This window comes from Sesamum indicum, linkage group LG4 (assembly GCF_026168435.1).
Source record: "Sesamum indicum cultivar Baizhima isolate 11 linkage group LG4, ASM2616843v1, whole genome shotgun sequence".
NCBI lineage: Eukaryota > Viridiplantae > Streptophyta > Magnoliopsida > Lamiales > Pedaliaceae > Sesamum > Sesamum indicum.
In genome coordinates, this window is record NC_142660.1 from 2,309,806 (window position 1) to 2,336,921 (window position 27,116).

At 34.8% G+C, this 27,116-nt stretch overlaps 4 protein-coding genes and 1 long non-coding RNA gene across 6 annotated transcripts; all 5 read left to right on the forward strand.

Moving 5' to 3' along the window:
* Nucleotides 1-2,875: 2,875 nt before the first annotated feature.
* On the forward strand, nt 2,876-4,928 carry LOC148788242 (uncharacterized). The gene is made up of 3 exons (XR_016065301.1): nt 2,876-2,941; nt 3,606-3,668; nt 4,565-4,928. It is a non-coding gene; the product is annotated as an uncharacterized LOC148788242 (long non-coding RNA).
* Nucleotides 4,929-5,771: 843 nt separating this feature from the next.
* On the forward strand, nt 5,772-9,954 carry LOC105159957 (cullin-3A). Its single transcript, XM_011077190.3, has 2 exons — nt 5,772-6,203; nt 7,810-9,954. The coding sequence occupies exons 1-2, from the start codon at nt 6,040-6,042 to the stop codon at nt 9,848-9,850; spliced, it is 2,205 nt and encodes a 734-aa protein (XP_011075492.1). The 5' UTR covers nt 5,772-6,039; the 3' UTR covers nt 9,851-9,954.
* A 206-nt stretch (nt 9,955-10,160) lies between these two features.
* Nucleotides 10,161-16,009, forward strand: LOC105159958 (cullin-3A). 2 transcript variants are annotated; one of them, XM_088879557.1, is made up of 3 exons: nt 10,161-10,725; nt 11,961-14,016; nt 14,863-16,009. In XM_088879557.1, exons 1-2 carry the CDS (start codon nt 10,562-10,564, stop codon nt 13,999-14,001), a joined length of 2,205 nt encoding a protein of 734 aa, XP_088735683.1. In that variant the 5' UTR covers nt 10,161-10,561; the 3' UTR covers nt 14,002-14,016; nt 14,863-16,009. The 2 variants fall into 2 exon arrangements, with proteins under 2 accessions (XP_088735683.1, XP_011075493.1); XM_011077191.3 differs by lacking the exon at nt 14,863-16,009 and adding an exon at nt 14,096-14,216 and having other exon boundaries at nt 10,162-10,725.
* LOC105160064 (antimicrobial ginkbilobin-2-like protein) lies at nt 15,351-15,884 on the forward strand. Its single transcript, XM_011077328.2, has one exon. The coding sequence runs from the start codon at nt 15,351-15,353 to the stop codon at nt 15,882-15,884; it is 534 nt and encodes a 177-aa protein (XP_011075630.2).
* Nucleotides 16,010-23,843: 7,834 nt separating the features above from the next.
* ORC6 (origin recognition complex protein 6) lies at nt 23,844-26,376 on the forward strand. Its single transcript, XM_011077194.3, has 10 exons — nt 23,844-24,113; nt 24,220-24,266; nt 24,357-24,461; nt 24,560-24,640; nt 24,892-25,003; nt 25,107-25,169; nt 25,269-25,356; nt 25,514-25,584; nt 25,836-25,932; nt 26,025-26,376. Exons 1-10 carry the CDS (start codon nt 23,994-23,996, stop codon nt 26,099-26,101), a joined length of 861 nt encoding a protein of 286 aa, XP_011075496.1. The 5' UTR covers nt 23,844-23,993; the 3' UTR covers nt 26,102-26,376.
* The last annotated feature ends 740 nt before the right edge of the window (nt 26,377-27,116 follow it).

The window sequence follows — 27,116 nt, forward strand, 5'->3', positions numbered from 1 at the left end:
TTCTTTTGTTGTTCGTTATTACAACATTACATATAAATTTAAATACCAATTTAATATGTCTGTTAATATTTCCAAATCAATCAATAAATTGAAAATAAATAAACATAAAAGACACTACTATTAAAATAGATTTATAATAATATCAGAATGAATTGATTATTTTTTATTTTAAATTATTATGAATGTTATTTTGTGGTATGGCAGTGCGGATTTTATGATTTTATGTATATAATTAAGCATAATACATGAAAAATGATCAGATATGTTTGCCTCCTTCAAAGTTGAAAAATACACGTCTGAAAGAGACCTTTGGTACTGAGGAGGTCTGAGAAATACGAAGAACTTAGGATTGGAAGTTCAAATCAGTATAACCACAGGCTCAGGAGGAGGAGGAGGGGGCATTAACCACAGGCTACGTCGAAGGGGGAGTTATCGTAGACTTCTTTGAACCCATTTAGTTGAGCCTGGGAAGTTATCGATTGTCGAAGTTGTCAAAATTAATTACTGATTCAACAATTGTAGCGGTAGTAGAACCAAGATTGAATTCTTAGGGAACTATGAGTTAATTTCTCAGTTCAGTTATTTTTTGAAAATTGGGCACAATAGCGTTCTATACCAATTCGATAATAGCATACCCATTCGAGTGGGGGTAGCAATTAAAGTTGTTGTATATTTTTTGTAGCAACACACTTAAATTAAGATGGAGGCTTCTTAATAAATCTAATGATCTTTGGGCTATTTTTATGAAAAAGAGATACTACCTAAGAGTAATTTGTTGGAGTCTCAATGGAAAACTGATCATAATTGGATTTGGAAGAGTATTAATTGGATCGTTCCATTTCTAAAACATTATGTCTATTGGAACTTAGGGGATGGCAACATAATCAAGTTCTAGTCAGACAAGTGAGTGCACCTAACCGTGATAAGATACATCACTACATCAAATGGATCCCTCCCTCTAGAGGTGTCAATGGGTAGGGTCAAATCCATAGATTAATTTTAAGACCCAAACTCAGACGCAATAAATATTATTAGATCCAAACCTATCAGAAAAATATAGATTGGGTTTGGGTTGGATCTCTACCCATCAATAGCCATGGGTCTATGTACTCAATTTGGACCAAAAAATACATTTATTTCTTCGTTGTTCAATCGAATTATTATTTATCAATCGATCAATCTTCAAGTGAACAAATCTAAAAAATATAAGACATCATAACATTATTTATCACGTATTCATAAGATTATTTGTAGATGGTATAATAAATGATATATTTAAGTGTTACTTGTGAATTGGACTCAATAATTTTGAATTTATTGATAGATTATGGGTAAAAATAGAAAATAAAAAAATAATTTAATTTGATTAGTATGATTTGTAGAAAAATAGGAGGGAACAAAAGAAAAAAATCAAGTCTAGATCTAATCGGACCCAAACATTAGGTCTGGTCAGGTCTTGAGACCCATGGGTCTCGAGTGAGATTCAATGGATTGGATAGGGTCTGGGTCTAAATAAATTTGTTTGGGTCTTTTTAGGGTCTGGGCTTGGATAAGGTAAGACATTACCCATTGACAGACCTACTTCCCCCATTAGGTTGTTTTAAACTTAATATTGATGGCTTAGCAAAAGAAATCCGAGTAAATGAGGTTCAAGAGGAATTATGAGGGATCACCAAGGTGAGTTCATTGTGATATAACTAAAAATCAGTAAGACCTAAGACATCAAAAGAAAGCCTAAAATACCCCATTGACATTAGGGCTCATCAAGCACATAAGTCAATGGGAGATACTGGATCAAAGACACGTGTCCTCAACATCTAGGGGTAAATGTCGTTCGTGCGAGCGGTCTCCGGTATAAATATCTCAAGTCATTATGAAAGTCAAAATAGCTATTCAAGTATTAACTTCTACTTAAATACTCCACTTAACATATGACCTACATTCTTTATACGACCTAACTTGAGCATCAAAGTGCTTACGTCGGGTCAAGTTCAGCACTCCTCTGTGCAAGTCCCAAGTTCGTTCTCAATCTTCTGAGCCCAAAAACCAAGCAGCAACCTCTGGAGATCGATCACACCATGTTGCAGGGTTCATGAGCTTCATTGGTACCCCAACTAATAACAATGTTGAAATGGAAAGATTTTGTAAGGGACTTCAATTGGCTTCAAAAGTGCAAATTGATAATTTTATTATTGAAATTGATTCAGTTATTTTTTTCATCTCTTTGATAGGAATCCGGCTCATCCAATCAAAACATTGGCGAACCTTTGTAGGATTGCTGGTGAATCTTGACTGATATTTAAATCAGTTCTTTTGCAGTAATGTTATAAAGAAGGGAACAAACCAGCGGCCCTTTTGGCTCAAAGGGCTTTGACATTAGGCTTGATTGAATATTATGATACCTACACGCCTTTTTTTGTGTCCCTTACTTAGGGAAGATATGTGATAGGGGTAGTAAGTACCCGATGAGCAAAAAGATGAAAATACCCCTCAATCCCATGAAAATTGCAAAAGAGGACAAGATCTGCGTATATATCTACGGGTCAGATCGGTTGACCTTGTGACGTCCGTAGAATTTTGTATGTAATTGGGAGACTAATTGGTAATTATTAGAAATTTAGATGTAATTAGTAAATAAAATTATAGATTGAATTTGGGATATAATAAAACTTGAACGAATTAAATTGGAGTTCGTTATAATATTTGGGGGCAAATTATAGTAATTAAGAAAATTAGGAAGGACGTAATAGTAATTATTAAAAAGGATTTAAAAAAGAAAAAAGAAAATAGGATGGTGGGCCGTGGCATGTGCTGCCACCGCCTCACCAACCATTAAATATATATATGAATGTTAATTGCACACATACACATACATTCACAAAAACACACACACTCATACACACACAGCAACGCACACACATTTCGGAAAAAAAAAACAGAGGTATGGATATTGAATTTTAATTTTTAATAATTTATATAATTATATTATTTAATTACTCCCTTTATTAAATGTTGATTATATTGAGCGGTGAATTATTTAACCGGAGTATTTTATGATTTTGGCTATTTAAATTAGTGCCGTATTAAATATCACAATTGTTATAAAAATGATATAGTTGGGTAATTAAAATATTAGATTTGTTAGATTTAATTATTACTATAACTAATTTACACAATTCCATCGGAATGATTAACCAAATATGTAATTCTATGTATTATTGCTTAATTAAATTTTATAGCAACGATAAATTGACAGAAAATTCATAGAAATACTTCGGATGTTATATTTTAGAAATATTATGTTATTAATTAGGGAAAGGAGGTTTTAGTGGTAATATAATTTACGAATGTTATTAAAAATGATAGTTATGGATATATAAGGGGTTTGATTAAATGAATTCTTATGAATTTATTGATAAATTAAATATATATTTGAGGAGCTTAGAAAAGGTAGTTATTTGAAAGAAATGGAACAGGGGGTTGGACTTTAATATAAATAGAATATTAAAAGATTGATAGAAATGTACGAACATTATATAATAGGTTATTTAGAGTTTATGATATTCTATATATATGTTGATTATACGTATAACATTTTGTTATAGGACGTGACGACAAAGTAGAGGGTTGAGCAGTTCCTCGTGAATCGAAGTATTTTGGGATTTAAGGTAAGTATAGCTAATTGGATTTATATATATATATATATATATATATCTATATGTGTAGTATTGTATATATTATATATATTGGTTTCTTGGATGCGAACGTGGATTTGGTTTTATATTATTATGTGTGGCTTTCGTATATTGATTGTTTATATAATTATTTATGGATTATTTGCTAGATTATCATAATATTGGTGAAATTGTTACTATGTGATATGTAATGGTAATGTAGAGATATGCGGGATATGATTATGTGATAATCATATAATTGATTGTTGATGAAATCAAATTGGGAGTTGTAATTGAGAAAGTGATTATTGTAAAGAATAGAATGATGATTGTGAGTTGAAATAAAAGATGATGCTTACCTAGTTGGGAACACAGTCAATGGTTTATGAAAGTGTGATTGATAATGAGATATGAAAAATATACGATTTAAGCTAGGTACCATGGCGCGTAGGGTATCGGGGTATTCCGGGGCAGCAGGGAATATCCTGTGCTTGTTAGCTACACACTGGGGTGGTGTGGGGGTACCATGTTTGTTGTGATGTCCTGTGCTATATTGCTTCACAGCTGAAGTAAAAGAGTGTGGGGATATCACACAACGGGTATCCTGTGCTGTATATAATATGATGATGGCCGGCGAAACCATTGACTGATGTACTCCAGTTAGAGTAAGTGGGGCCCTTAACTAATAAATGATAACGAATGAATATTATGTCGTGGATTGATTTACAGCTGTGAGTATGTATTGTTGCTTATATTTGATGTTGCTGTATGACGAATGACTGTTGTCGGTATGACTGCATGTACGTGAATCTTTGTTTGTGTATATATATATAAATTGATCAGCTATACTTATTGAGTAGGCAACTCATTCCTTGCCACGTACTTTTCAGGAGATAGGTCACACTGACTAGCCACATTGACTTTGAGCGGTGCCGTCGTCTTTATTAGGTGGGTCAGCCGTGACTTCTGAAGCCAAAGTTTTTGATTATTGGGTTGTAAATATTCTGGTCTTTTGTCGGGATTTGTGTTTAAAAGTTGTGGTATGATTTTTCTTGAGGTTATGTACACGAGAACGTGTAGTGAGGGTAAATATTAATTTTGGTGGTATATATTATCTTTTGTGACATATAATATTATATTGATAAATTAGAATTTATTTTACTGATTGAAATGGAATTACTTATAGAATGAATTTTGATTAAAGAAAGGATGAAATAGAAATGATTAGATGTAGCGAGTAGGGGGTGCTACAGACCTGACCAACCCGATCCAACCCTAGAAGAGGCCTGGCTTATGGACCGTTGGATCACTTGACAATTATGCTTCCAGATACTGCTACGTGGAGTTATTTCATACAGTATTGAGAACTATAAATATTACCAATCATAAACATTTATGGTACGTGCAATTAATGCTATATTCGACCCTTTTAAAACCCTCTTGATCGAATTCAACTCCATTTTCTAACTTAAGTATCGGAGGGCCTTAGTTGGGGGCATTCTAGCAAGCCTAACATATTTTCTGTTCTCAGAATCCACTAACAAGGAGTTAAGAAGAGTTGCGACCCGACCTAAAGATTACCCCAGTTCACGATCCGACCCATCATTAGCGACCTGCATCAATATGATTTGTTCTTCTATCAGACTGATTAACTCCTCTTGAAACGAGACTGTTTGGTTTATTATATAAATTTCAGCTTGGTTTTGTTAAAGAAAAAGAAAGAAAAAAAACCACCTTTAACTTAAGTCTAAAATAAACCAAACTTTTTAATTTAAATCAATTAATAAAAACTCGTTCGAATTCAATTTATTAACTTTAACAAATTAAATTTGAACAAAATTGATTTGTTCCATAAACTGTGGTGTAAAAATAATAAAATATATTTTAAAATATAAAATTATTCAAATTGAACACATATTTAATTTAATTAAAACTTGTATAAGTGCAATTAAATCATTTTCAAATATAGTTTTTTAAATTCCATAATAATTCAAATAGAATGTAAAATCTTATTCACCTTTTAAAAGTTTTGCTTTTTTTTTTCCTTTAAAAAAGGGGTAGAAAAATGAACCAAATTTATACCTATCTTGTGTGAGTCAATCTCAATTTGTATACTCAAAACCAAAATCCTGGTATGGGGGATTAGCTGACCTACAACCCAATTTTCATCTACAGAGTTACGGTTTCTACCTCCCATTTCAAGCCCTAAACCTGGACGTTCTCTTTCTCAATCAATTGATAACGCCCAAATATAGTATCGATTTTCCCCCCTAAAACCTCGCGCTCTAGATTCCTCTATTTATTCGGATTTGGAGATTTAAGTTTGCAGTTTTTTTCGATTTTTGTTTTCTTTTTTTTTGCGAGGATGAGCGGCGGGCAGAAGAAAAGGAATTTTCAGATTGAAGCTTTTAGACATAAAGTGGTGGTGGATCCCAAGTATGCTGATAAAACTTGGAAGATTTTAGAGCATGCAATTCATGAGATTTATAATCATAATGCCAGCGGACTCAGCTTCGAAGAATTATATAGGTTTCTTTTTTGCTAATTTTTCACAAATGGTTTTGGGTTTCATTCTTGGTTTAGTTTACTACTACTGTTTGTGATATTATTTTGGTGTTTTTAACTTTTTGTCCCGGCAGATGCTCATTATTTGGTCTTGAAATATGAACTGCTCGTTCGCTGTTTGTAGCAGACTTGAATTTGCGTGCTTGCATTGTGTGTATATCTGATTTTGATGGGTAATTCATTTTCTGACATTTATTATCATTTGTGGGCATTAAGAATTATTCACTAATTAATAGTTTCTTGAAGAGATAATTTCTCTTTTCTTGGTACATAATGTTTTTTAGTTGGAGTTCTTGGGTAATTCTGTTGATCTTTTTTATTTAGTACTATTTTGAGGCCAAAGTTTAGTACTATTTTGTTCGGGAGTTTGAATTGTATGTAATCAAATCCAATTCTTCTGTTGCTTTTTAGCTTGTCTTTGACACCAATTTCTGAATTTGAAAGATTTGTTGGTTGCCTATTATGGATTAGGTTCATAACTTAGATGAGTTTGGGACAAGGATGCAGGATCATGTCCTGTTATGTGTTTTTATGTTGTTTCTTTGTGTGGCTATGCATGATGTATAGTGTGGTTCAAATAAGAAAGAAAAGGAACAGAGAGAACATAAAGTGGAAATGGCTAAGAAAAATGGAAAGCACGGAGGTGCCTGATGACTTTGGAGAAATTTCCATGTGGATTTACTTCCCCCGAATTTTGTTAGCAAGCTAGCTTGAACTTGATACATAAAATTCTTGGGAGCAATGATAACAGCTTTTTCACCTTCCCATGGCATGAGTTTATTGAAATTGGACAACTGGATTCATGCTGTATTAGTGCCACTAGTTTTCTGGTTGTTGTCTTATACTCTTATTAGAGTGGTATTCCCCTACTCAAACATCACGTTCAGCATTCTTCATTCAAATTGTTGCACTAGCTAGGATGGATTGGGTCCTGTAGTGAAATAGTTTTTCCCAAGGACACTAGTGAATGCCACTTGTCTGCTTGTGTCATGGCAGCTTTTTGTTATCTGCCGTGTAAGAAAAATGTCTCCTGATTATAGGATGAGCATGTTCAAGTTGTAACCTCTCTGTTTCTAAGATTGATACACACCAAATAAAATGAGCTTGTTTGAGGGTATTTATGAATTGCAACATATTGATTTACGTCAAGATTGTGCATATTAGAATTTAGTGGAGAAGAGACTGAGTTTGTAATGAATTTTACTCAGATCATGCTTGGTTTATGTTTCAGCTCTAGGCAAGACACTTCCCTTGAAGACTCAGGGCAATGTGATATGAGGGAATGTAAAGGGGGTGGATAAAAAGGAATCAATGATACATTTAGGTTTTAGTAAACGTTTCTACAGAAAAAGAATCAATTTTATGCTTATTTCTTGTTTTGTCATTTGCATACATCTTTTCTTCTAAAACAGAGCATTTTTTTTGAATGGGTATAGACTGTCTACTATGTTTTGTATAAGTCAGGCAGTAGGAATAGATATATGAAACTATGAATCTTTCTGTCTTTCCAAAAGCAAAAGTGCATCTGTAAAAGATTTGGTATCTGATTTGGATTCTTTTATGCATCCAGAAATGCTTACAATATGGTATTACATAAATTTGGGGAGAAGCTTTATTCAGGACTTGTGTCGACAATGATATTCCATCTCCAGACCATGTCCAAACGTATAGAGGCGGTCCAAGGTGCTTCTTTCCTGGATGAGCTTAATACAAATTGGAATGATCATAATAAAGCACTTCAGATGATCCGTGACATACTAATGTACATGGACAGAACTTTCATCCCCAGCACCCACAAAACCACTGTTCATGAACTTGGGCTAAACCTTTGGAGGGACTACGTGATTCGCTCGAGTAAAATCCAGCAACGTTTTCTGAATGCACTTCTTGAGCTGATACATAAGGAACGCACTGGTGAGGTTATCAACAGAGGGCTGATGAGAAACATAATCAAAATGCTGACGGATTTGGGACCTTCAGTGTACCAAGAAGATTTTGAGAAACCATTTCTTGAAGTTTCCGCTGATTTTTACAGAGCAGAATCTCAGGAATTTATTGAGTGCAGTGATTGTGCGGATTACCTGAAGAAAGCTGAAAGGCGTCTAAATGAAGAAATTGAGAGGGTGTCGCACTACTTGGACGCAAAGACTGAAGCAAAGATAACCAATGTCGTAGAGAAAGAGATGATAGCCAACCACATGATGAGACTAGTTCACATGGAGAATTCAGGATTGGTAAAGATGCTTGTTGATGATAAGTCTGAAGACTTGGCAAGGATGTACAACTTATTCCGCCGGGTCCCAGATGGTCTGTCTACAATTAGAGATGTGATGACATCTCACATCAGAGATACAGGCAAACAGCTTGTTACTGATCCTGAGAAATCAAAGAATCCAGTGGAGTTTGTTGAAACTCTCCTTGAGAAAAGGGATAAATATGATAAGATAATAAGTTTGGCATTCAGCAATGACAAGACCTTCCAGAATGCCTTGAATTCTTCTTTCGAATATTTTATCAATTTGAATCCTCGTTCTCCAGAGTACATATCATTGTTTGTGGATGATAAGCTGCGGAAAGGACTGAAGGGAGTGAAAGAAGAGGAGATTGAGATTATTCTTGACAAGGTGATGATGTTGTTCCGTTACCTCCAGGAGAAAGATGTTTTTGAGAAATACTACAAACAACATTTGGCAAAGCGACTCTTGTCAGGAAAAACGGTATCTGATGATGCTGAGAGAAGTCTGATTGTTAAACTGAACACTGAGTGTGGGTATCAGTTTACTTCGAAATTGGAAGGCATGTTTACAGACATGAAGACCTCTCAGGACACGATGCAAGGGTTCTATTCAGCCCTTGGTTCTGAATTGGGAAATGGCCCTACGTTAGTAGTCCAAGTTTTAACTACTGGATCTTGGCCTACTCAATCCAGCAATACTTGCAACCTGCCGGGCGAAATTTCATTTCTATGTGAGAAGTTCAGATCATATTACCTTGGGACACATACAGGTAGGAGATTATCCTGGCAAACAAACATGGGAACAGCTGATCTGAGAGCAACCTTTGGGAATGGCCAGAAGTACGAGCTGAATGTTTCAACTTATCAGATGTGTGTCCTAGTGCTGTTCAACAACACTGATTGTCTTAGTTATAGGGAGATTGAGCAGGCCACTTGTATCCCCTCTTCTGATCTGAAACGGTGTCTGCAGTCCTTAGCTTGTGTAAAAGGGAAAAATGTGCTCCATAAAGAACCCATGAGCAAGGATATTGGAGAGGACGATGCATTCTCTGTTAACGACAAGTTTACCAGCAAACTTCGCAAGGTGAAAATAGGAACTGTGGTTGCACAAAAGGAAACTGAGCCGGAAAAGCAAGAAACGAGACAGAGGGTGGAGGAGGACAGAAAGCCCCAGATTGAGGCTGCAATAGTCAGAATCATGAAATCCCGGAGGGTATTGGATCACAACAATATCATTTCCGAGGTGACAAAACAATTGCAATCGCGGTTCCTTGCTAACCCTGGCGAAATTAAGAAGCGTATAGAGTCCCTTATCGAGAGAGATTTCTTGGAGAGGGACAATGTAGATAGAAGATTATACCGATATCTTGCCTGAAAAATTCCCATTCGAGTTTACCCGTTTTTCCCATGGAAGTGTAATTGATTGACCATTGTCCGCATTTTCATGTCTGCAACATAAATTTGATTTTCATTGAACTATCATCGCTCCTCCGGATGTAATACGACGTGACGTGTATATGTTAAATGATCCTAAGAAGATGTAATATGAATTTATAATATAATCTACAGAAAATGGATACCAGGTCTTACCATTTTATAGTGAAAAATAATAGTAATATTATAAAAAGAAAAAAAATATATAAATAATTTTCCACTATTTTCCATGCTACAAAATTGTTCAGTCATTTCCCTCTTCTTAACAAATCATTCCCTCCCATCCCACCCCAAACTCACCGCATAAGAAAACCATCCAAATTTCCCTTTTTGGTTGAATGACACAAAATCATCAGAAAACCATCATTCAGAACGGCAAAACCCCTCTGCAAACTTGCATCAGATTACTGTACTTCTGTTCTCGCAATCGAAATCCTATTATGGTGAATTAGTATAACCTACAACACAATCTTCTCTGTATTCTTCCTGCCGTTGCAAGCCCTGAAACCTGGATTCTTTTGGAAATGATGAATCCATAAACGCCCAAAACCGCAGTTTTCAGTGTTTTCTTTTTTATGTCCGTAGAGTAATTTAATCGATTCGGGGTCTGGGAATCGATTTTCCGTGTTTCATTTGATTTTTGTTGTTAGAAATGAGTAGCGGGCCGAAAAAGAGGAATTTTCAGATTGAAGCGTTTAAGCATAAAGTGGTGGTGGATCCCAAGTATGCAGACAAGACTTGGAGGATTTTGGAGCATGCAATTCACGAGATTTATAACCACAATGCTAGTGGGCTGAGCTTTGAAGAATTATACAGGTTTTTGGCCATTTCTATTTCTTCAGAGAAAAAAATCGCATTCTTTCTGATTTTTCCTTGTTTGTTTGTGATATTAGCATTCTTGTCAGCTTATTTGCTTGAATGAGACTTATGGACTGGTTTACTGCTGCGGGATTTTCTTTTAATCTTTTCGTTGCAGCAAATGCTAATCATTGATTTCTTGCAACTGGATTTGTTTGCTTTTCTGTTGTAGCAGAATTGACTTTATCTACTACTATTATTTCTTGTTATTTAATGTTTATTTATTTGGTTTGAGTGACTTATTTGTTCATTGAAATTGTGGTAATATGAAACAGAAGATGTATGCTTGATGCAATTGATTTATTTATTTTTTGCCTTTTGCATTACCGATGAAGATGTCTTTATCTAATTAGTGGAATTTCTTTTTCCTTTTATTGGTAGATACTGTTTATTGAAGTGCACATTAACATGTCTCGAGAGATATATATAGTGTCTTCTACTTTAAATAGTTTGTCGTGGATAATGCGTTTAAAGTCTCCTATGCTCCTGCACTTACACAGTAACTAATGGTAGTATGCCTACCAATGAGGATATATTGCAAGTTATCTGTAGTTTCTGTAGCAAAAATAGATTTTATAAGTCATTTCTCAGAGTTCATTCACATCATATGTGGGATTCTTTATTGTTCTTTTGCACGCATCTTTATCCAATTTTGGAATTTGAAAAGATGATTATTCTGACATGGCTGCCTCCAGTGGATCAGGTCTAGGACTTAAATGACTTGGAACTATGGTGGGGGAATTTTGTCATGTTGTGTGCTTTTTATGGTGTTGTTTTCTTTCCAGAAAATGAAGTGATAGATCGACAGGAGGGGGAAAGGTGAAAGAGAAGGGAAAAAGAATACCTGTAAAATAAGTGCTGCAACTCTGAATTAGTAAAGATTCTCATGCGTCTTCAGCTTCAGTGTTCAATCATGATTTTTGGCTCACAGTTGTTATACTATATGCCTCTCGTGTGTAGATTATGTGGAGACATGTTTATTATTTTCGATTATGATTTTCAATCAGAATTTTACTATTCCTTGCTCAAAAGTTGGCTGATTATGTGGTTTTATCTGTTGATCGATCTTATAAAATGTTATTTGCTGCAAAATAGAAATGATGAAGTATAAACCAATCTGGATATTCCTATAACGGACATTTGTGCCATAAAGGATTTGTCCTCTAATTTGGGTGTATTTTCTATGCATCCAGAAATGCTTACAATATGGTATTACATAAATTTGGAGAGAAACTATATTCAGGACTTGTCTCGACAATGACATTCCATCTGCACACAATGTCCAAATCTATAGAGGCTGCCCATGGTGCTTCATTCCTGGAGGAGCTTAATATGAAATGGAATGATCATACTAAAGCACTGCAGATGATCCGTGACATACTAATGTACATGGACAGAACTTTCATCCCAAGCACTCACAAAACCGCTGTGCATGAGCTTGGGCTAAATCTGTGGAGGGACTATGTGATTCACTCTAGTAAAATCCAGCCACGGCTTCTGAATACACTTCTTGATTTGATACTTAGGGAACGAACTGGTGAGGTTATCAACAGGGGGCTGATGAGAAACATAATCAAAATGCTAATGGATTTGGGGCCTTCAGTCTACCAAGAGGATTTTGAGAAACCATTTCTTGAAGTTTCAGCTGAGTTCTATAGAGCAGAATCTCTGGAATTTATTGAGTGCAGTGATTGTGGGGACTATCTGAAGAAAGCTGAAAGGCGTCTAAATGAAGAAATAGAGAGGGTGTCGCACTACTTGGACGCAAAGACTGAAGTGAAGATAACCAATGTCGTAGAGAAAGAGATGATAGCCAACCACATGCCTAGACTAGTTCACATGGAAAATTCAGGATTGGTAAAGATGCTTCTTGATGATAAATTTGAAGACTTGGGAAGGATTTATAACTTATTTCGCCGGGTAGCTGATGGTCTTTCTACAATCAGGGACGTAATGACATCTCATATCAGAGATACTGGCAAACAACTCGTTACTGATCCTGAGAAATCAAAGAACCCGGTGGAGTTTGTCGACACGCTCCTTGATAAAAGGGATAAGTATGATAGGATCATAAGCTTGGCATTCAGCAATGATAAGACCTTCCAAAATGCCTTGAATGCTTCTTTTGAATATTTTATCAATTTGAATCCTCGTTCTCCAGAGTATATATCATTATTTGTGGATGATAAACTCCGCAAAGGACTGAAGGGAGAAAAAGAAGAAGACATTGAGATTATTCTTGATAAAGTGATGATGTTATTCCGTTACCTCCAGGAGAAAGATGTTTTTGAGAAATACTACAAACAGCATTTGGCAAAGCGACTGTTATCAGGAAAAACGGTATCTGATGATGCTGAGAGGAGTCTGATAATCAAACTGAAGACCGAATGTGGGTATCAATTTACTTCAAAGTTAGAAGGCATGTTTACAGACATGAAGACCTCTCAGGACACTATGCAAGGGTTTTATGCAGCCCATGCTGCTGAATTGGGAAATGGACCTACGTTAGTGGTCCAGGTTTTGACTACTGGATCTTGGCCAACTCAATCTAGCATCACTTGCAACTTGCCAGCTGAACTGTCAGCTCTTTGTGAGAAGTTTCGATCATATTACCTTGGTACCCATACTGGTAGGAGATTATCCTGGCAGACTAATATGGGAACAGCTGATCTGAGAGCAACCTTTGCGAATGGTCAGAAGTATGAGTTAAATGTTTCGACTTATCAGATGTGCGTCCTAATGCTGTTCAACGATACTGATTCTCTTAATTATAGGGAGATTGAGCAGGCCACTGAGATTCCCTCGTCTGATTTAAAACGTTGTCTGCAGTCTTTAGCATGTGTAAAAGGGAAAAATGTGCTCCAGAAAGAGCCAATGAGTAAGGATATAGGGGAGGATGATGCATTTTCTGTTAACGACAAATTTACCAGCAAACTTAGGAAGGTGAAAATAGGAACTGTGGTTGCACAAAAGGAAACCGAGCCGGAAAAGCAAGAGACGAGACAGAGGGTGGAGGAGGACAGAAAGCCCCAGATAGAGGCTGCCATAGTCAGGATTATGAAATCCCGGAGGGTATTGGATCACAACAACATCATTGCCGAGGTCACAAAGCAATTGCAATCTCGGTTTCTGGCGAACCCCGGGGAGATTAAGAAGCGAATAGAGTCCCTTATTGAACGAGATTTCTTGGAAAGGGATGATTCGGATAGACGATTATACCGATATCTTGCCTGAAGAATTATGTATCAGGTAACTTGTTTCTCTGTTTAGCTTTTGCTGTGGAATTGTAACTGATTGACCGTCATCAAACACATCTTTATTTCTGCAGGATATATTTGTGCTGGCTGAACTTTCATCTATTTTTTTCTCAGTATTGGTTTAAATTAGATAAAGACACAAGAAGAGAACACATTTCTTAAATTTGGTATGTATCATTAAATTTCCACTGATCCCTATTTTTGTTTTTCAATTCAATTTGCATTCCTTAATAGAAAAAAGCAAAAATCAGAGTAAAAAAAGCAAAATAGATTAGAAAAGATTCTAAAGAATTATGAAGGGCTCGTGATCTCATCTGACTGTCTCTGATGCTTCTTTCTGGCCTGACAAATTCAAAAAATTCCAAAATTCCAATCTGCAGAACAACTACTGCCAAATTTCTGTGTTTGACTCCTGGGAACAATTCCCAATCCTATTAAACAGAGTGAATAAATTATTATAACTCATACACTAATGTTCAACAAAATATAAGTTATACATATACACTTTATTTTAAGTGTGTATATTATAATAAAATAAAATTTATAATAAAAAAATCAAATTTGTATGAACCAGTAGGGAAGCAGTTGAAAGTTAGAAACCTCCTTAAAAAATTTATTTTTTTTCTAAAGCACACAAATTTTGCCAAGAGATAATCTTCTACCCCATTCTACATTCAAGACATGCAAATCCCATAACAATTTCTTTTTTTTTTTTTCTCATATTATTCATTTATTGAATGTAGTTAACTTTTCTGCAGTTGGTTGTTGTAGCAATGAATAATGCGACATAAATAGAAAAGATCATTTCAGACACGACTTATGTGATTTTCTGTGACAGGCGCATTCTCCAATTCGATGGTATAAAAATCATACACACTGCACCTAAAATTGAAAAATTTAAAGATTTTGAGAATGAATTTTCGACTCTCTTCATTCCTCTTCATCATCTCCACATTTTCATCAATTACAAATTCCACCCTTATCCCTCCTCTTCTCTCTCTCGGCTGCACCCCGTCTCCTTCTACTCATCATCATCACAGCATTAATCCCATCAAAACCCTTCTTGATAACCTCACCTCGGTTGCACTCAACTCCCGCTTCACAACCTTCAACACTACTTTCCGACAAGAATGGTATTCGGGCCTCATGCAATGCCGGCCAGGGCTCCGCCCCAAAGCCTGCACCCTCTGTGCAAGCGCAGCCCGGAACACAATCCTAAACCTCTGTCCAAACTCCAATGCAGTTTCAGTTTGGTACGACGGCTGTTACGTTCAAATCTCCATGATGATCATGAATTCTTCTCATGATCACGATCATGACGCGCACATGGATGTCTCCAACCATTCTTGCTCGAACAGGACCAAGAATCAAGACCCGGCCAGGTCCGCGCCAGCTCTCGAAGCCCTGCTTCTCAAGCTAAGAGCCGACGTTGATCTTGCTACTCATCATGGATTTTCACAGGGGGAGATCGTGTACGATAACATTAACCATAGCGACAGCAGAATCTACGGGATTGTGGAATGCGTGAGGTCACTTTCACCCCAAGAATGCGATTTTTGCGTACGAAAAGCCACTGAGAAGCTTCAGTTTTACTGCGGTGGTAAAAACGGAGGCACTGCGGTTTACGGGCCGTGCCTTGTTCATTTTGACAGCAATGAGTTTTACTATGAAGGGATTCATTCTGCTGCTGCAGGAGGTGGTAATTTTACTGTTTGGGAAGGTGAAAATGGTGGGATCAAAAGAGGGTTGGTGATAGGATATTTGGGTGGTGGAGTTGCTTGTTTTCTAGTGTTTGTATTGTTGGCTTTCTTACTCAGAAGAACAGTTGTGAACATAGCTAAAGTGGGAACATTAGCTTAGTTCTGCACATTTTGATGAAATACCATATGAAACTAGTGATTGAAGAGATTATCAGGACTTGCAAAAGTTTATTTTAAGCGTTTATCAGCTTATTATTGAATATAATAGTGTTATTGTTTTACGAATTTTGCTTTGAAATTACTTACATTAAATTGATTTAAGTTAAAAATACATTTAAGGGAGTAGTACTCTTTGTTTATGGCTTTGCTAGAAATTCTAGGGAGGTAGCTCTCCCCGCTGTAAGTATTTTGTGAATTTTAATATAGAAGGACTGGGGACTCCGAAAAGTTCCCCCACCTCTAGGTGGTTTTAATTAAAAAAAAAAAAAAAAGGTTAAAAATACATAAGCAACTTCTTATCAAATTTCCTATAATTTTAAATAAATTGTAAATATTTTAAGTTATTTTTTCAAATATTGCAACCTGAATTTTTTTCACTTTTAACATTTAGTACTACTTAATTTACGACTTTCTTTACAATTTTTTTCCATCACAAAAGTAAAACTTATGGCAAACACTCCTTTAATTAGTATAGGAAAAAGGTTAATTACATACTTATCACATATATTAGGGATAATTACAATTTTCTCCCTTGAGGTTTGGTGTAATTACACGTAAACTCCTTATAGTTTGAAAAATTATATCTAGTCCCCTGAAATTTGCTTTTGTCTAACAAATAAGACCTTCCATTAGTTAAAATTAATCGATTTTAATGATATTAACAAAAAAAAAGGATAAAAATCTATATTTGTTCTCGATTAATTTATTATTAATTCATTATAGGTCAAATAAATATTTTTCTGGCCAAATTACTATATATCTTTACACGTTAATACATGTGATGAGGTGTATTTTCACCATTATAAATGTAATTTAGTTATAAAAAATTATTTGTCATGCAATAAATCAGTAATAAGTGAATCTAACGTAAATATCAATTTTCATTCTAATTTTTTTGTTAATAGCAACAAATTTAGTGAATTTTGACTAACGGAATGACCTATTTGTTGGACGGAAGCAAACCTCATGAGTACTAGATGTAATTTTCAAATCACATAAAATTTACATATAATTACACCAGACCTCAAGACAAAAAAATATAACTATCCCTATATATTATCGATTCAGTACAGACAAATCTAATTTGGATATAAATTTCGAACCTAGTACTCATGGACAGTGATTAATGTGTAGATTTTGATGGTAGTGATTGTCTATAAAAGTCATGTCCCGGGACCTAATTTAAAACTAGGCCCTTTGGTCCCCTACCTAATTAATTTTCATGACCATACAAAGATTGTGCGTGCAGTTATTATCTTTTGGGGCAAAAAAAATTAACATTTTGCATGAATTCATCAACCTAATTAATTTGAATTTGTTAGAATTAATTAATTTAATCTGGAGTGGAAAGTGGGTCCAGCTGATTAAATTTAAATCAGCCCCATATATAATTTGGATTTTGAAAATATAAACATGTTTTATATTTTTATTTTTGGACCCGGAATATTGTTAATGACAATGAGTCGGGTTTAGGTTGACATATCAAAATTTGAGATCGACCCGTCAAGAGTTTCTCCAACATGCGACTTGAGTCATGTTACGATGAAATTTAATATTAATGATGAAATATCAAATTGCAATAATTTTAATATATATATATAAAGTACTCACTTTAAATAATTAGTAACGTATTTATATAACAGCTTAGTGACGACATAATTATAGTGATAACAATTGAACTGTATACTTATTAGAGATAATACTAGGACAATTTCCCATATAAAATATTATTTATTAAATTTTAAAATATTAAAACTTTCAATTTATTTTTTTTATACAAACATTGAATATATAAAACTATTTCATATCGTTATTCTAATTATAAAAGCCTTAATTTGTATACATTATATAAGAGAACCTTAAATAAAACATATACACTTGAAAATTATAGAAAAATATTAAAAAATAATTGAGTTCCGAATCCACTATGTATGGATTTCAAATCCATGAAGCCAAACTCAATATTATATTATCCAATAAAAAAAATACACATGTACGATATGTTTTTTCTTTTTCATTTCACGACACACATAACAAAAACAAAATAAAAAACTCTCAAACTCAATGTGGGTCGAGCAGCTCAATTCTACGATCATTTATATGTATAAAATTTATTTATCATATAATTAAAGTATAATTACACTTTTCTATCTTAATATTTGGTATAATTACATATAAATTTTGTATGATTTGAAAAATTACATCTAACACTTCTAATATTTGCTTCTATCTAACAAATAAGTTCTTCCATTAGCCAATTCACCAGTTTTGCTGATATTAACAAAAAATTAAAAAAAAATCATATTTACCTCCCGATTGACTTATTACTGATTTATTGCAGGTCAGACAAATCTTTTCATGACCATATAACACTCATACATCTTCACGCATTAATGAATGTGATAATATATATATTCACAGTTATAGGAGTAGTTTAGTTGAAAAATAATTGTTTGACCTGCAATAAGCCAGTATTAAGTCAATCGAGATAAATATCAATTTCCATTCATGTTTTTTTTTTAATATAATATCGGCAAGTTCAGTGAATTTGACCAATGAAGGAACTTATTGTTAGATGGGAGCAAATCTCAATGGATGATAGATGTAATTTTTCAAATTACATGGGGACTAGGTGTAATTATACCAAATTTCAGGGAGGGAAGTGTAATTATATACAACTCTCCAAAATTCAATTCACACCATAAGTTTTTATTATAAATTAACTAATCAACAATTAGTATACGTTAATTATAATGATCCATTATATATAACTAATTAATAATTGAAATTAGGCAAAATATCACTTTTGGCCCCATTAGATAGGGCCTTTCTCACTTTTGGTCCACGCTTTACGTGTTCAACACCTTTAGTCCCAAACTCCTATTTTTCAAACACCTTTAGTCTTGCTCCGTTAAAAACTGATGGAAACGGCACGTGACTTAGTCAGCTGGTAAGTAGCAGGTTGGTCAACTGGTAAGTAGCAGGTTGGTCAACTGGTAAGTCATTTCAGACGAAAAAAGAAAAATATTCTCCCCCTTTTCCCCAAATCCACAAAACAAAATCCCTAAATCCCTAATCCCCCAAATCCCTTTTCCCCAAATCCACGAAACAAATCATCACAATTTTTGGAGCAATGAGTGGCGGAAGGAAGATGAGCTTGAGGCACCAAGTGCTCGTCAATTTTCCAGACCCTAAGTATGAGAAATACGGTTAGTAAACTTGCAAACTGTTTTACGATTTCAACGAATTTCCAGCTTGGGTTTGTTTTTTCTCAACTTGCAGTTGTTTGTACTGTTGTTTTTAAAAACAAAATAGGTTTGTTTTTGTCTATATGTTGTTGAGTATGTTGTGTTTTAGACATATTTGTGGTCCCCCGATGTTATTATTTTCAATTTCTGAGGATAAATGGGTTTGCTTTTGTCTATATGTTGTTGTGTGTGTTGTTTTTGAGACATATTTTTGGTTCCCCGATGTTATTGTTTTCGGTTTCTGAGGATAAATTATTGTGGTCCCTTTTTTTGATGCATGCTCTTTTATTTTTATTTTTTTTTTATATTTTTCAGGGAAATGAACCCTTTATCACTATTATTATGTATAATGGGGGTTCAATTATTCGTAGCCCTAAACTTGAATATGTGGGTGGGATTAAAAGTAAGTTTGACTTTGTGGATGTATTTAATGTTACTGTGGAGTACTTGAACAAACTTGGTGAGAAGTTGGGTTACATGGGGCCTAAACAATTTTATAGACTATATTTGAACAAATTTACACAACTCAAGTATCAAACTGAGATGTCAAATTTATTGAAGCATACAGTCCCCAAAACAGAATTTTTACGTTGTATCTGGAATGCGTAGAAACCCTAAATAGTCAGCTTGGTTCCTCAAACCCTAATGTTGAACCCCAGATGCAAACAAATATCCAAAAAGGAAGGGGGGTAGTAGTGGATGATGGGAATGATTCTGAATTGAATGAAGTAGAATGGGATGAGGTTTGCAGACCAGTGGATATGTATGCAGATGATAATGAGGCGGAGGGTAATGGGGCAGGTGATGATGATGAGATTGGGGTAAGTGAAGAGGAAGGGGATGATGAGAGTGATAGTTTAGAGGACTCTGAGTATGATGAGGAGGGCAATGTTTCAGATGGTTGTGGGGATGAGGAAAGTGGTCAAGAGGAGGTTAAATCATCTAACAAAGAGGATACAACATCAGGTGATGATGTATGCTCAAGTGGAGATGATTTTGACTCTGTTACTGGTTCTGATGAGGAGAAAAAAGAACCTCATCATGTTTTCAATTCTGGAAACAAATATGATCCTCACTTTGAAATTGGGATGATATTTAGTAATAAAACAGAACTGAGAGAGGCAATCCACAATCATATTGTGTGTATAAAGAGGAGTTTAAAAATATTCAAGAATGATAAAAGAAGAGTTTATGTTCAGTGTCTAGGGGATAGATGTCAATGGAGAATGCATGTCCTTAAATTTGGGGAAGAGAGTACATTCCAAATCAGACAGTATAACCCAACACATAAATATGCTAGATCATTTAATGCGAAGAATGTGAATAGCAAATGGTTGTTAACCAAATATGAAGATGCTTTTAGAACAGATCCTAAAAGAAATGTGAAGGGGTTTAGAAAGAATGTAATTAAAGAATTTAGGTGTCATGTATCAAGAAACCAAGCATATAGAGCAAAGAAAAAAGCACTTGAAAAAATGAAGACAAAGCTGAAGATCAATTTGATTGCTTGTGGGACTATGCATCAGAATTAAGAAGCAGTAATCCTGGGTCCATAGTGATGATGGTAATGACAGATGGGAATGATGGGCAGAGAAAATTTTCTAAATTCTATGTGTGCTTTGATGCTTTGATGTAAGGTTTTTATCTGGTTGTAGACCTGTGATAGGGGTAGATGGGTGTCATCTAAAGGGTCCCTATGGAGATGTTTTGCGTACTGCAATTTCTATTGACCCTAACAATAATTTGTACCCTTTGGCTTATGCTGTGGTCTCTGGAGAAACTAAGGAAGCATGGTAGTGGTTCTTTGAATTGTTAAAGGATGATTTGCATATTGTGAGGGATGACACATACACTTTTATTAGTGACAAGCAGAAAGGGCTAATTCCTCCATTTGAATTCTGTGTTAGGCACTTACTGGCAACATGAGAACTGCTAGATTTAGAGGGTTAGCTTTTAAAAAAGCATTGTGGAGTGCTGCAAAGGCAACAACAGTGAGTGAATTTAATTTCAGAATGGAGGAATTTGCTAAACTAGATCCCAAATTGGTTGAATGACTGAGTGACAAGCCTCCAGCACATTGGAGCAGGGCTCATTTTAATTGTTTTCCAAAGTGTGATATGTTGATAAACAACATTTTTGAGACATTTAACGGTAGCATTCTTGAGGCCAGAGAAAAACCAATCATGACCATGGTTGAATGGATCAGGGAATGGATAACGAATAGACTTTCAGAATTGAGAGACAGGGCCAGAAAAAATGGCAAGACAACAAAATCTGCCTTAAAATCAGAAAAAATGTTGAAAAAAATATTGAAAAAGTTGCTGATTGTGTACCAATCAAGTCAGATGATTGGCATTATGAAGTGTCTTGTTATGATGGTGCTTGGTATCTTGTCAATTTGCAAAACCACACTTGCACATGCAGAAAATGGGATCTAACAGGCATTCCATGCAAACATGGAATGAGTGCCATATGTACTCAATCCTTAGAGCCATATGACTTTATTAATCCTTGCTATAGCGTGGCAACATTCATTGATGTGTATAAGCATGCAATTTTACATGTTAATGGCCCTAAGCTTTGGGAGAAAAGTGGACTTACCCCACCCCTTCCACCCAACTTTGGAAGGGGTGCGAGAAGACCTGCAAGAGCGAGAATATTGGAATATGGTGAGCCAGCTAACAAGGGAAAAAAAGGACAAGAGGCAAAAGGAATCAGACCACCAAAATGAAGAGGTAACCATACAAAGTGAAGTGTCATTACTGTGGAGAAACAGGCCACAATAAAAAAGGATGTGCAAGGAAGAAGAAGGACCAACCCGTGATAAGCATGCAGCCAACAGTTATTGTAAAGGCCCCACAAAAAACTGTAAGTCTTTTAATTTGTTGCAGCCAACAGTTATTGATATCACTAACTTTGATTTAATGTTATGTACAGACAAGAAAGTCCACAAGAAAATCCATGAAGCAGGATCAAAATAAACAAGTTTCTGCAAATTCTGATGTAAGTTGAAATATAATTTAGTGCCATTAATTATGAAGTTGAAACTAATGTTACTTTATGTGCAGTCAAGGTGATTTACAAGATCTGTGCTCATTGAGTCATCATCTGGACCAAATCTTGCAACTTCTCAGTCAAATACCACTGGAATGGTAAATAATTTTTTATGTTCATCTCATTAAACTCATTTTTCTTAATTCATGTTCATCTCAGTAAGCTGATTTTTTGTAGACAAGTGAACACATGCTCCACAATTTTGCATAATGCTCAAAAGTAAACCAATCTTCTGTTAGTGGAGTCCCTTGTCTCACAAAAGGAGGAAATAATTTTGTCATAATAACAAATTTAAGTGCAGCATTGGATACAACTAAAAAGAAGAAGAAAATAGCTAAAAAGTCAAAATGAGATGCATTGCCAGTAAGATTTTTGACTTGTATAGCAACAGATTTTTGATGACTTGTTGGCAGCCGTTTTTGGTTTGTAGCAGCAGATTTTTGGCTTGTATTGGCAAGGGAAATTTGTGAAGTTTCAAGGAATAAAATGTTGCTAGGTACTGTAAGAAGACTTTTGTCACATTTTGGCTTTCTAAAGTGGTAGTATTTGGCAGATTTTAAGCATGTAAAGTTGCACTTTACAGCATATTTTATTAATGATCAAAATCAGTGCATTTGAGTATATTTCTTGTTTTTTTTGCAATTTAATTTATTGCTTTTGTGCAATTTAGTTTCCGTTTTTGTTTCTTTCAAAATTTATCCTTACACATTTAAACACAACAAAAACTATAATTACTTGCAAAAAAGGCGTATTCATTAGTCCTTTTATACATAATTGACTATTACTAAAAGGTCATCTAGTAATATATAAGAACATCAAATAATGCATAATAACCTAATTGTTCAAACTACCAACATACATAACAACAGCAAAAAAGATCCAACCATTACAAAAATCAAAATTTGATTTCTTTGACGCAATTTTTGAATTTCCTCTTCTTGCAAATTCAATCGGCGCAACAAACCGAGAATTATTACGATAGCTCGTACGCACATTGGTGGATCAAACCACATAAAAAATCCACATCCATCTCTACCTCTCCTCGAAGAACAAGTATAAAACCTTCTACCTAGATTGTCACTTGTCCACGAGGTCTTCAAATGAGCAGCTTTGTGACAATAACATTCAGTATTTGAAGAATTTTGAGATGTTTGTGACATCTTTTGGCTTATGAAAAAAAGATGAGAATGTTGTGTGGTGTTTGTGTGTTGTTTAGATATATATATAGCAAAAAAATGTGTTTTTGGCGCCATTATTTCCCTCCAAATACTGTACACAAGCATTGCAGTCTGTTTTTAATGCTAGTTGCCAACTGACTAACGGCACGTTTTTCCGTCAACTTTTAACGGAGCAGGACTAAATGTGTTAAAAAAATAGAGTTTTGGGATTAAAGATGTTGAACACGTAAACCATGGGATCAAAAGTGAGAATGGGCATATCTAGTGGGACCAAAAGTCATATTTTGCCTTGGAATTATTACAATAAACGAACAATTATTAGTGTTACAGTAACAGCGACGAAAATCCAACTCATTTGGCGCCAAACAGAAACAATTGCCTCCATTTCTCACCGCGGCGCCAAAATCAAAATATTTTCCCCAAGAACTCGACACTCCTCTCGCGTTCCCGCCAGTAATCTTTGATTGAATAAAAGCTCAACCAAAGCCCACCATTTCAATCTCTTCTCCCTAATCCCTCAGCCTCCATTCAGTGAAGAGAGAGAGGAAAGAACCGGTTAAAGTTATTGCAATGGACATGTCAGAGATAGCCAAGAAACTGGGCTTCTCTGAATCGAAGCAACTCATCCGTAAGGCCGCCGAGCTTCGCCGGCTCGCTGACATCCAATTCGATTCGTCCGTTATTGGAGTTGTAGGTTTTCTTTATTTACATTAAAGGAAGCCCATTTGATTTAATCGCCGTGTTCTTGTTTTTGTGATGCGAATGAGGTTTTATAGGTGTGAATGTTGATTTTCAGGGGGAGATTTGTAAGGCGATAATCTGCCTGGAAATTGCCGCTTCCAGGTATTTGATCTAGCACGAGGATTTTTGCTTCTGATAATTGAGTTAGGACTTTGACATTGAATTTTTCGTGATGAATTTTTGTGTAATTAGGATGGAGGTTATTTTCGATCGACAAACGGCGATAAAGTTGAGTGGGATGTCAGAGAAGGCCTATAACAGATCCTTTAATTCAATGCAGAATGGCATTGGTGTCAAGTCAGTGTTCATTGTCATTTTCTTATGTTATGTTATTTGTAAATCTTGAGGTTACTGAAGATATTAAAATTTTCTCTGTTTGATTTTTTTTGGGTTAGGAACAAGCTTGATATAAGAGAATTGGCTATTCAATTTGGATGTGTGCGGCTCATCCCGATTGCTCACAAGGGATTCTCCTTGTAAGTATTGAATTTGTTTTATGTTTGATTTGTAGACCATCTTGTATCGATTTTGTTCTTTTTATGTAATTTACATCAGCGTGAATTGTTTGAAATTTGACTGGGTATGGTTGTTGTGTGTGAATGTGATTTGGTATTTCCATATCCTTGATGATGGCTGAATTTGTATAATCATATGACAAGGGCTTTGAAGTTTGAACAGCAACATGTATATTGGGGTAAGAATTCTAATTTGTCATGGTTATTTTCAGGTTTAAGGACCGATTTCTTGCTTCATTGCCTCCTTCTAGAAAGGGTAGTACTGATTTCAGTCGGCCAGTTTTCACGGCCGTGGCATTTTACCTTTGCGCCAAAAAACAAAAGGTGTGCACAAATCTTGGATCTTATTACTGTTACATTCACTTGCTTATTCAGTTCCAAGTGTGAGGTGGCTAGTTTACTGACTCTTTTTATGCAAATTTTGCAGCTCAAGGTAGATAAATTCAAGTTGATTGAGCTTGCCGGCACATCAGAATCAGAATTTTCTAGTGTAAGAATCACATTCTTGTATCCATCCGATGGTTTATATGGTACAGTAAATGGAGTGCTCTCCCATATTATTAGTAATCATTCAGTTATGTAATTTCAGGTGTCTACCTCAATGTTAGAACTATGCTTTGATGTATTTGGGATAGCTAAGGAAAAGAAGGATTCTAGAAAGATTAAAGGAAACCGAGGTAACATCAGTAGTCCTAAAGAGTAAAGACCTTCTATGCTATTGGGCTTATTCCTCATCGTTTGTTTACTCAGTGTCTTAGGCTTACTTGGTTTCTTTCTTTCTTTCCCTTGCTATTAGTTGATGAATTCCTCTTACTCTTTGCCCTGTGCATGCAGAGCTTCTTGATGCATTACCTGAAAAAAGGAGGCTCGAGGATGGTGGCTATTCTTCCGATGATGGGAATGAGGTAATCATCAGTATCTTTCTTAACCAATTTGGTTTCATATGTTTGAAAAACTTAAAATGTTTCTAAAACAAATTCATCTTAGAATCTGACAGCCTTTCTGTAAATCAAAACTCAAAAGTATTACTATGCAAGGATGAAACCTTTTTTCCCCTCAAGCAACTGAACTTCTTGACAATGCTTGTTTGGTATTTTTACATGTTCTTCACAGCAGATTGTCATTTTATGTTCAACTTTATGTAATATACTTGCAGCCTTCAGCCTACAAGAAGCGTAAGCAAATGGAGGAACATGACTTTGATGAATGGAAATCCGCCGTTCTCAAGTCTAATAAACGCAGCAAAACTGAAGGTAGTCAATAGCCACCTTCTCCCTTACACCCGGAATTTTTCTCAGCTCCCATTCCATGCTTGCTTACACTTATGATTTTACTTCCACTACAGCTCCTGCCAATCGAACGAAGACCAAACAAAGCACGCTCGATTTCCTGAAGAGGGTTCCTACAGCAGATGCCTCATGACTCACATTGTATGCTATAACTGCCTCAGTCTCTGCCTGCCTGTGCATTTGATGTTGCAGAGTAGTAAAATGGGAAGAAGATGCTACTCCTAAATTTCTTGATTTACACAAGTACAGTTAACACTAATGAGATCTTTTCTTGGTAGTCTGATTTTCTTTTTTGTTGGTCTAAAGAAACTGAATCACAGAGTGTTCAGTTTGCTCCACTGGGAAGCTTGATGTTGTAAATGGAAAATTCATTACTTGAAAAAGAAAAACAAAAGTTTAAAAATATTATTTATTCTTTTTTATATTGTATGTAAGGTTGGATTTAACTCTTTCATACAAATAAGAAAATTAATTATTTACTTAGTTTTGGAGAATAATGAGTTTCACATTGCTAGCAATAAAATTATGAGACATGTTACATTGCATTAGTGGAAAATATTGTCTTTATAAGATAAATATTTGTGTTTATAATGATTTATCTTCATCATAAATTAAATATGCAGTAAATCATAATTGTTTTGTGGCATAAATTAGGTCAGTTACTACAAAAATCACACCCACAAGTAATCATTTATTTTTGCATAAATGCTTTTTATTTCTTTTTTTAAAAAAACCCAATTAAGCATCTGTAAATCACAAAATGTCTTAAATTTATTTCTTTTTTTTTCTTGAAAAGTCTTAAAGTAAAGGTTCAATTTTTACTAAGGTAAACTTATCTCGGAGCATCTTAATCTTAAAGTGAATAATTATATCCACTTCATTTAATTTATTATTTATCTACACAAATTATTCATTCTTTTTAAAAAATTATATATATACTTACTTGAAACGAACATCATTTACACAAATTATAATTACATATACACTTTAAAAATGTCCATTATTCTTATTTTTAATTGTCAGAAATAGTTTTTTTAATCACGTAAAAAATAGAAATAATTCATAAAAATAAAAGAGTATAAATATAATTAATTCTTTTAAAAATAAAGATAACATGCGTGTATATATAGTTTTTGGGTTAGGGCAAA

Excerpts from the sequence above, each read along its gene's own strand:
- LOC105159957 (XM_011077190.3), top strand. The coding sequence starts at position 6,040 with ATGAGCGGCGGGCAGAAGAAAAGGAATTTTCAGATTGAAGCTTTTAGA. Across the intron at positions 6,204-7,809 it reads AGCTTCGAAGAATTATATAG|AAATGCTTACAATATGGTAT; the intron begins GTTTCTTTTTTG and ends TTATGCATCCAG.
- LOC105159958 (XM_088879557.1), top strand. The coding sequence starts at position 10,562 with ATGAGTAGCGGGCCGAAAAAGAGGAATTTTCAGATTGAAGCGTTTAAG. Across the intron at positions 10,726-11,960 it reads AGCTTTGAAGAATTATACAG|AAATGCTTACAATATGGTAT; the intron begins GTTTTTGGCCAT and ends CTATGCATCCAG.
- LOC105160064 (XM_011077328.2), top strand. The coding sequence starts at position 15,351 with ATGGATGTCTCCAACCATTCTTGCTCGAACAGGACCAAGAATCAAGAC.
- ORC6 (XM_011077194.3), top strand. The coding sequence starts at position 23,994 with ATGGACATGTCAGAGATAGCCAAGAAACTGGGCTTCTCTGAATCGAAG. Across the intron at positions 24,114-24,219 it reads ATTCGTCCGTTATTGGAGTT|GGGGAGATTTGTAAGGCGAT; the intron begins GTAGGTTTTCTT and ends GTTGATTTTCAG. Across the intron at positions 24,267-24,356 it reads CTGGAAATTGCCGCTTCCAG|GATGGAGGTTATTTTCGATC; the intron begins GTATTTGATCTA and ends TTGTGTAATTAG.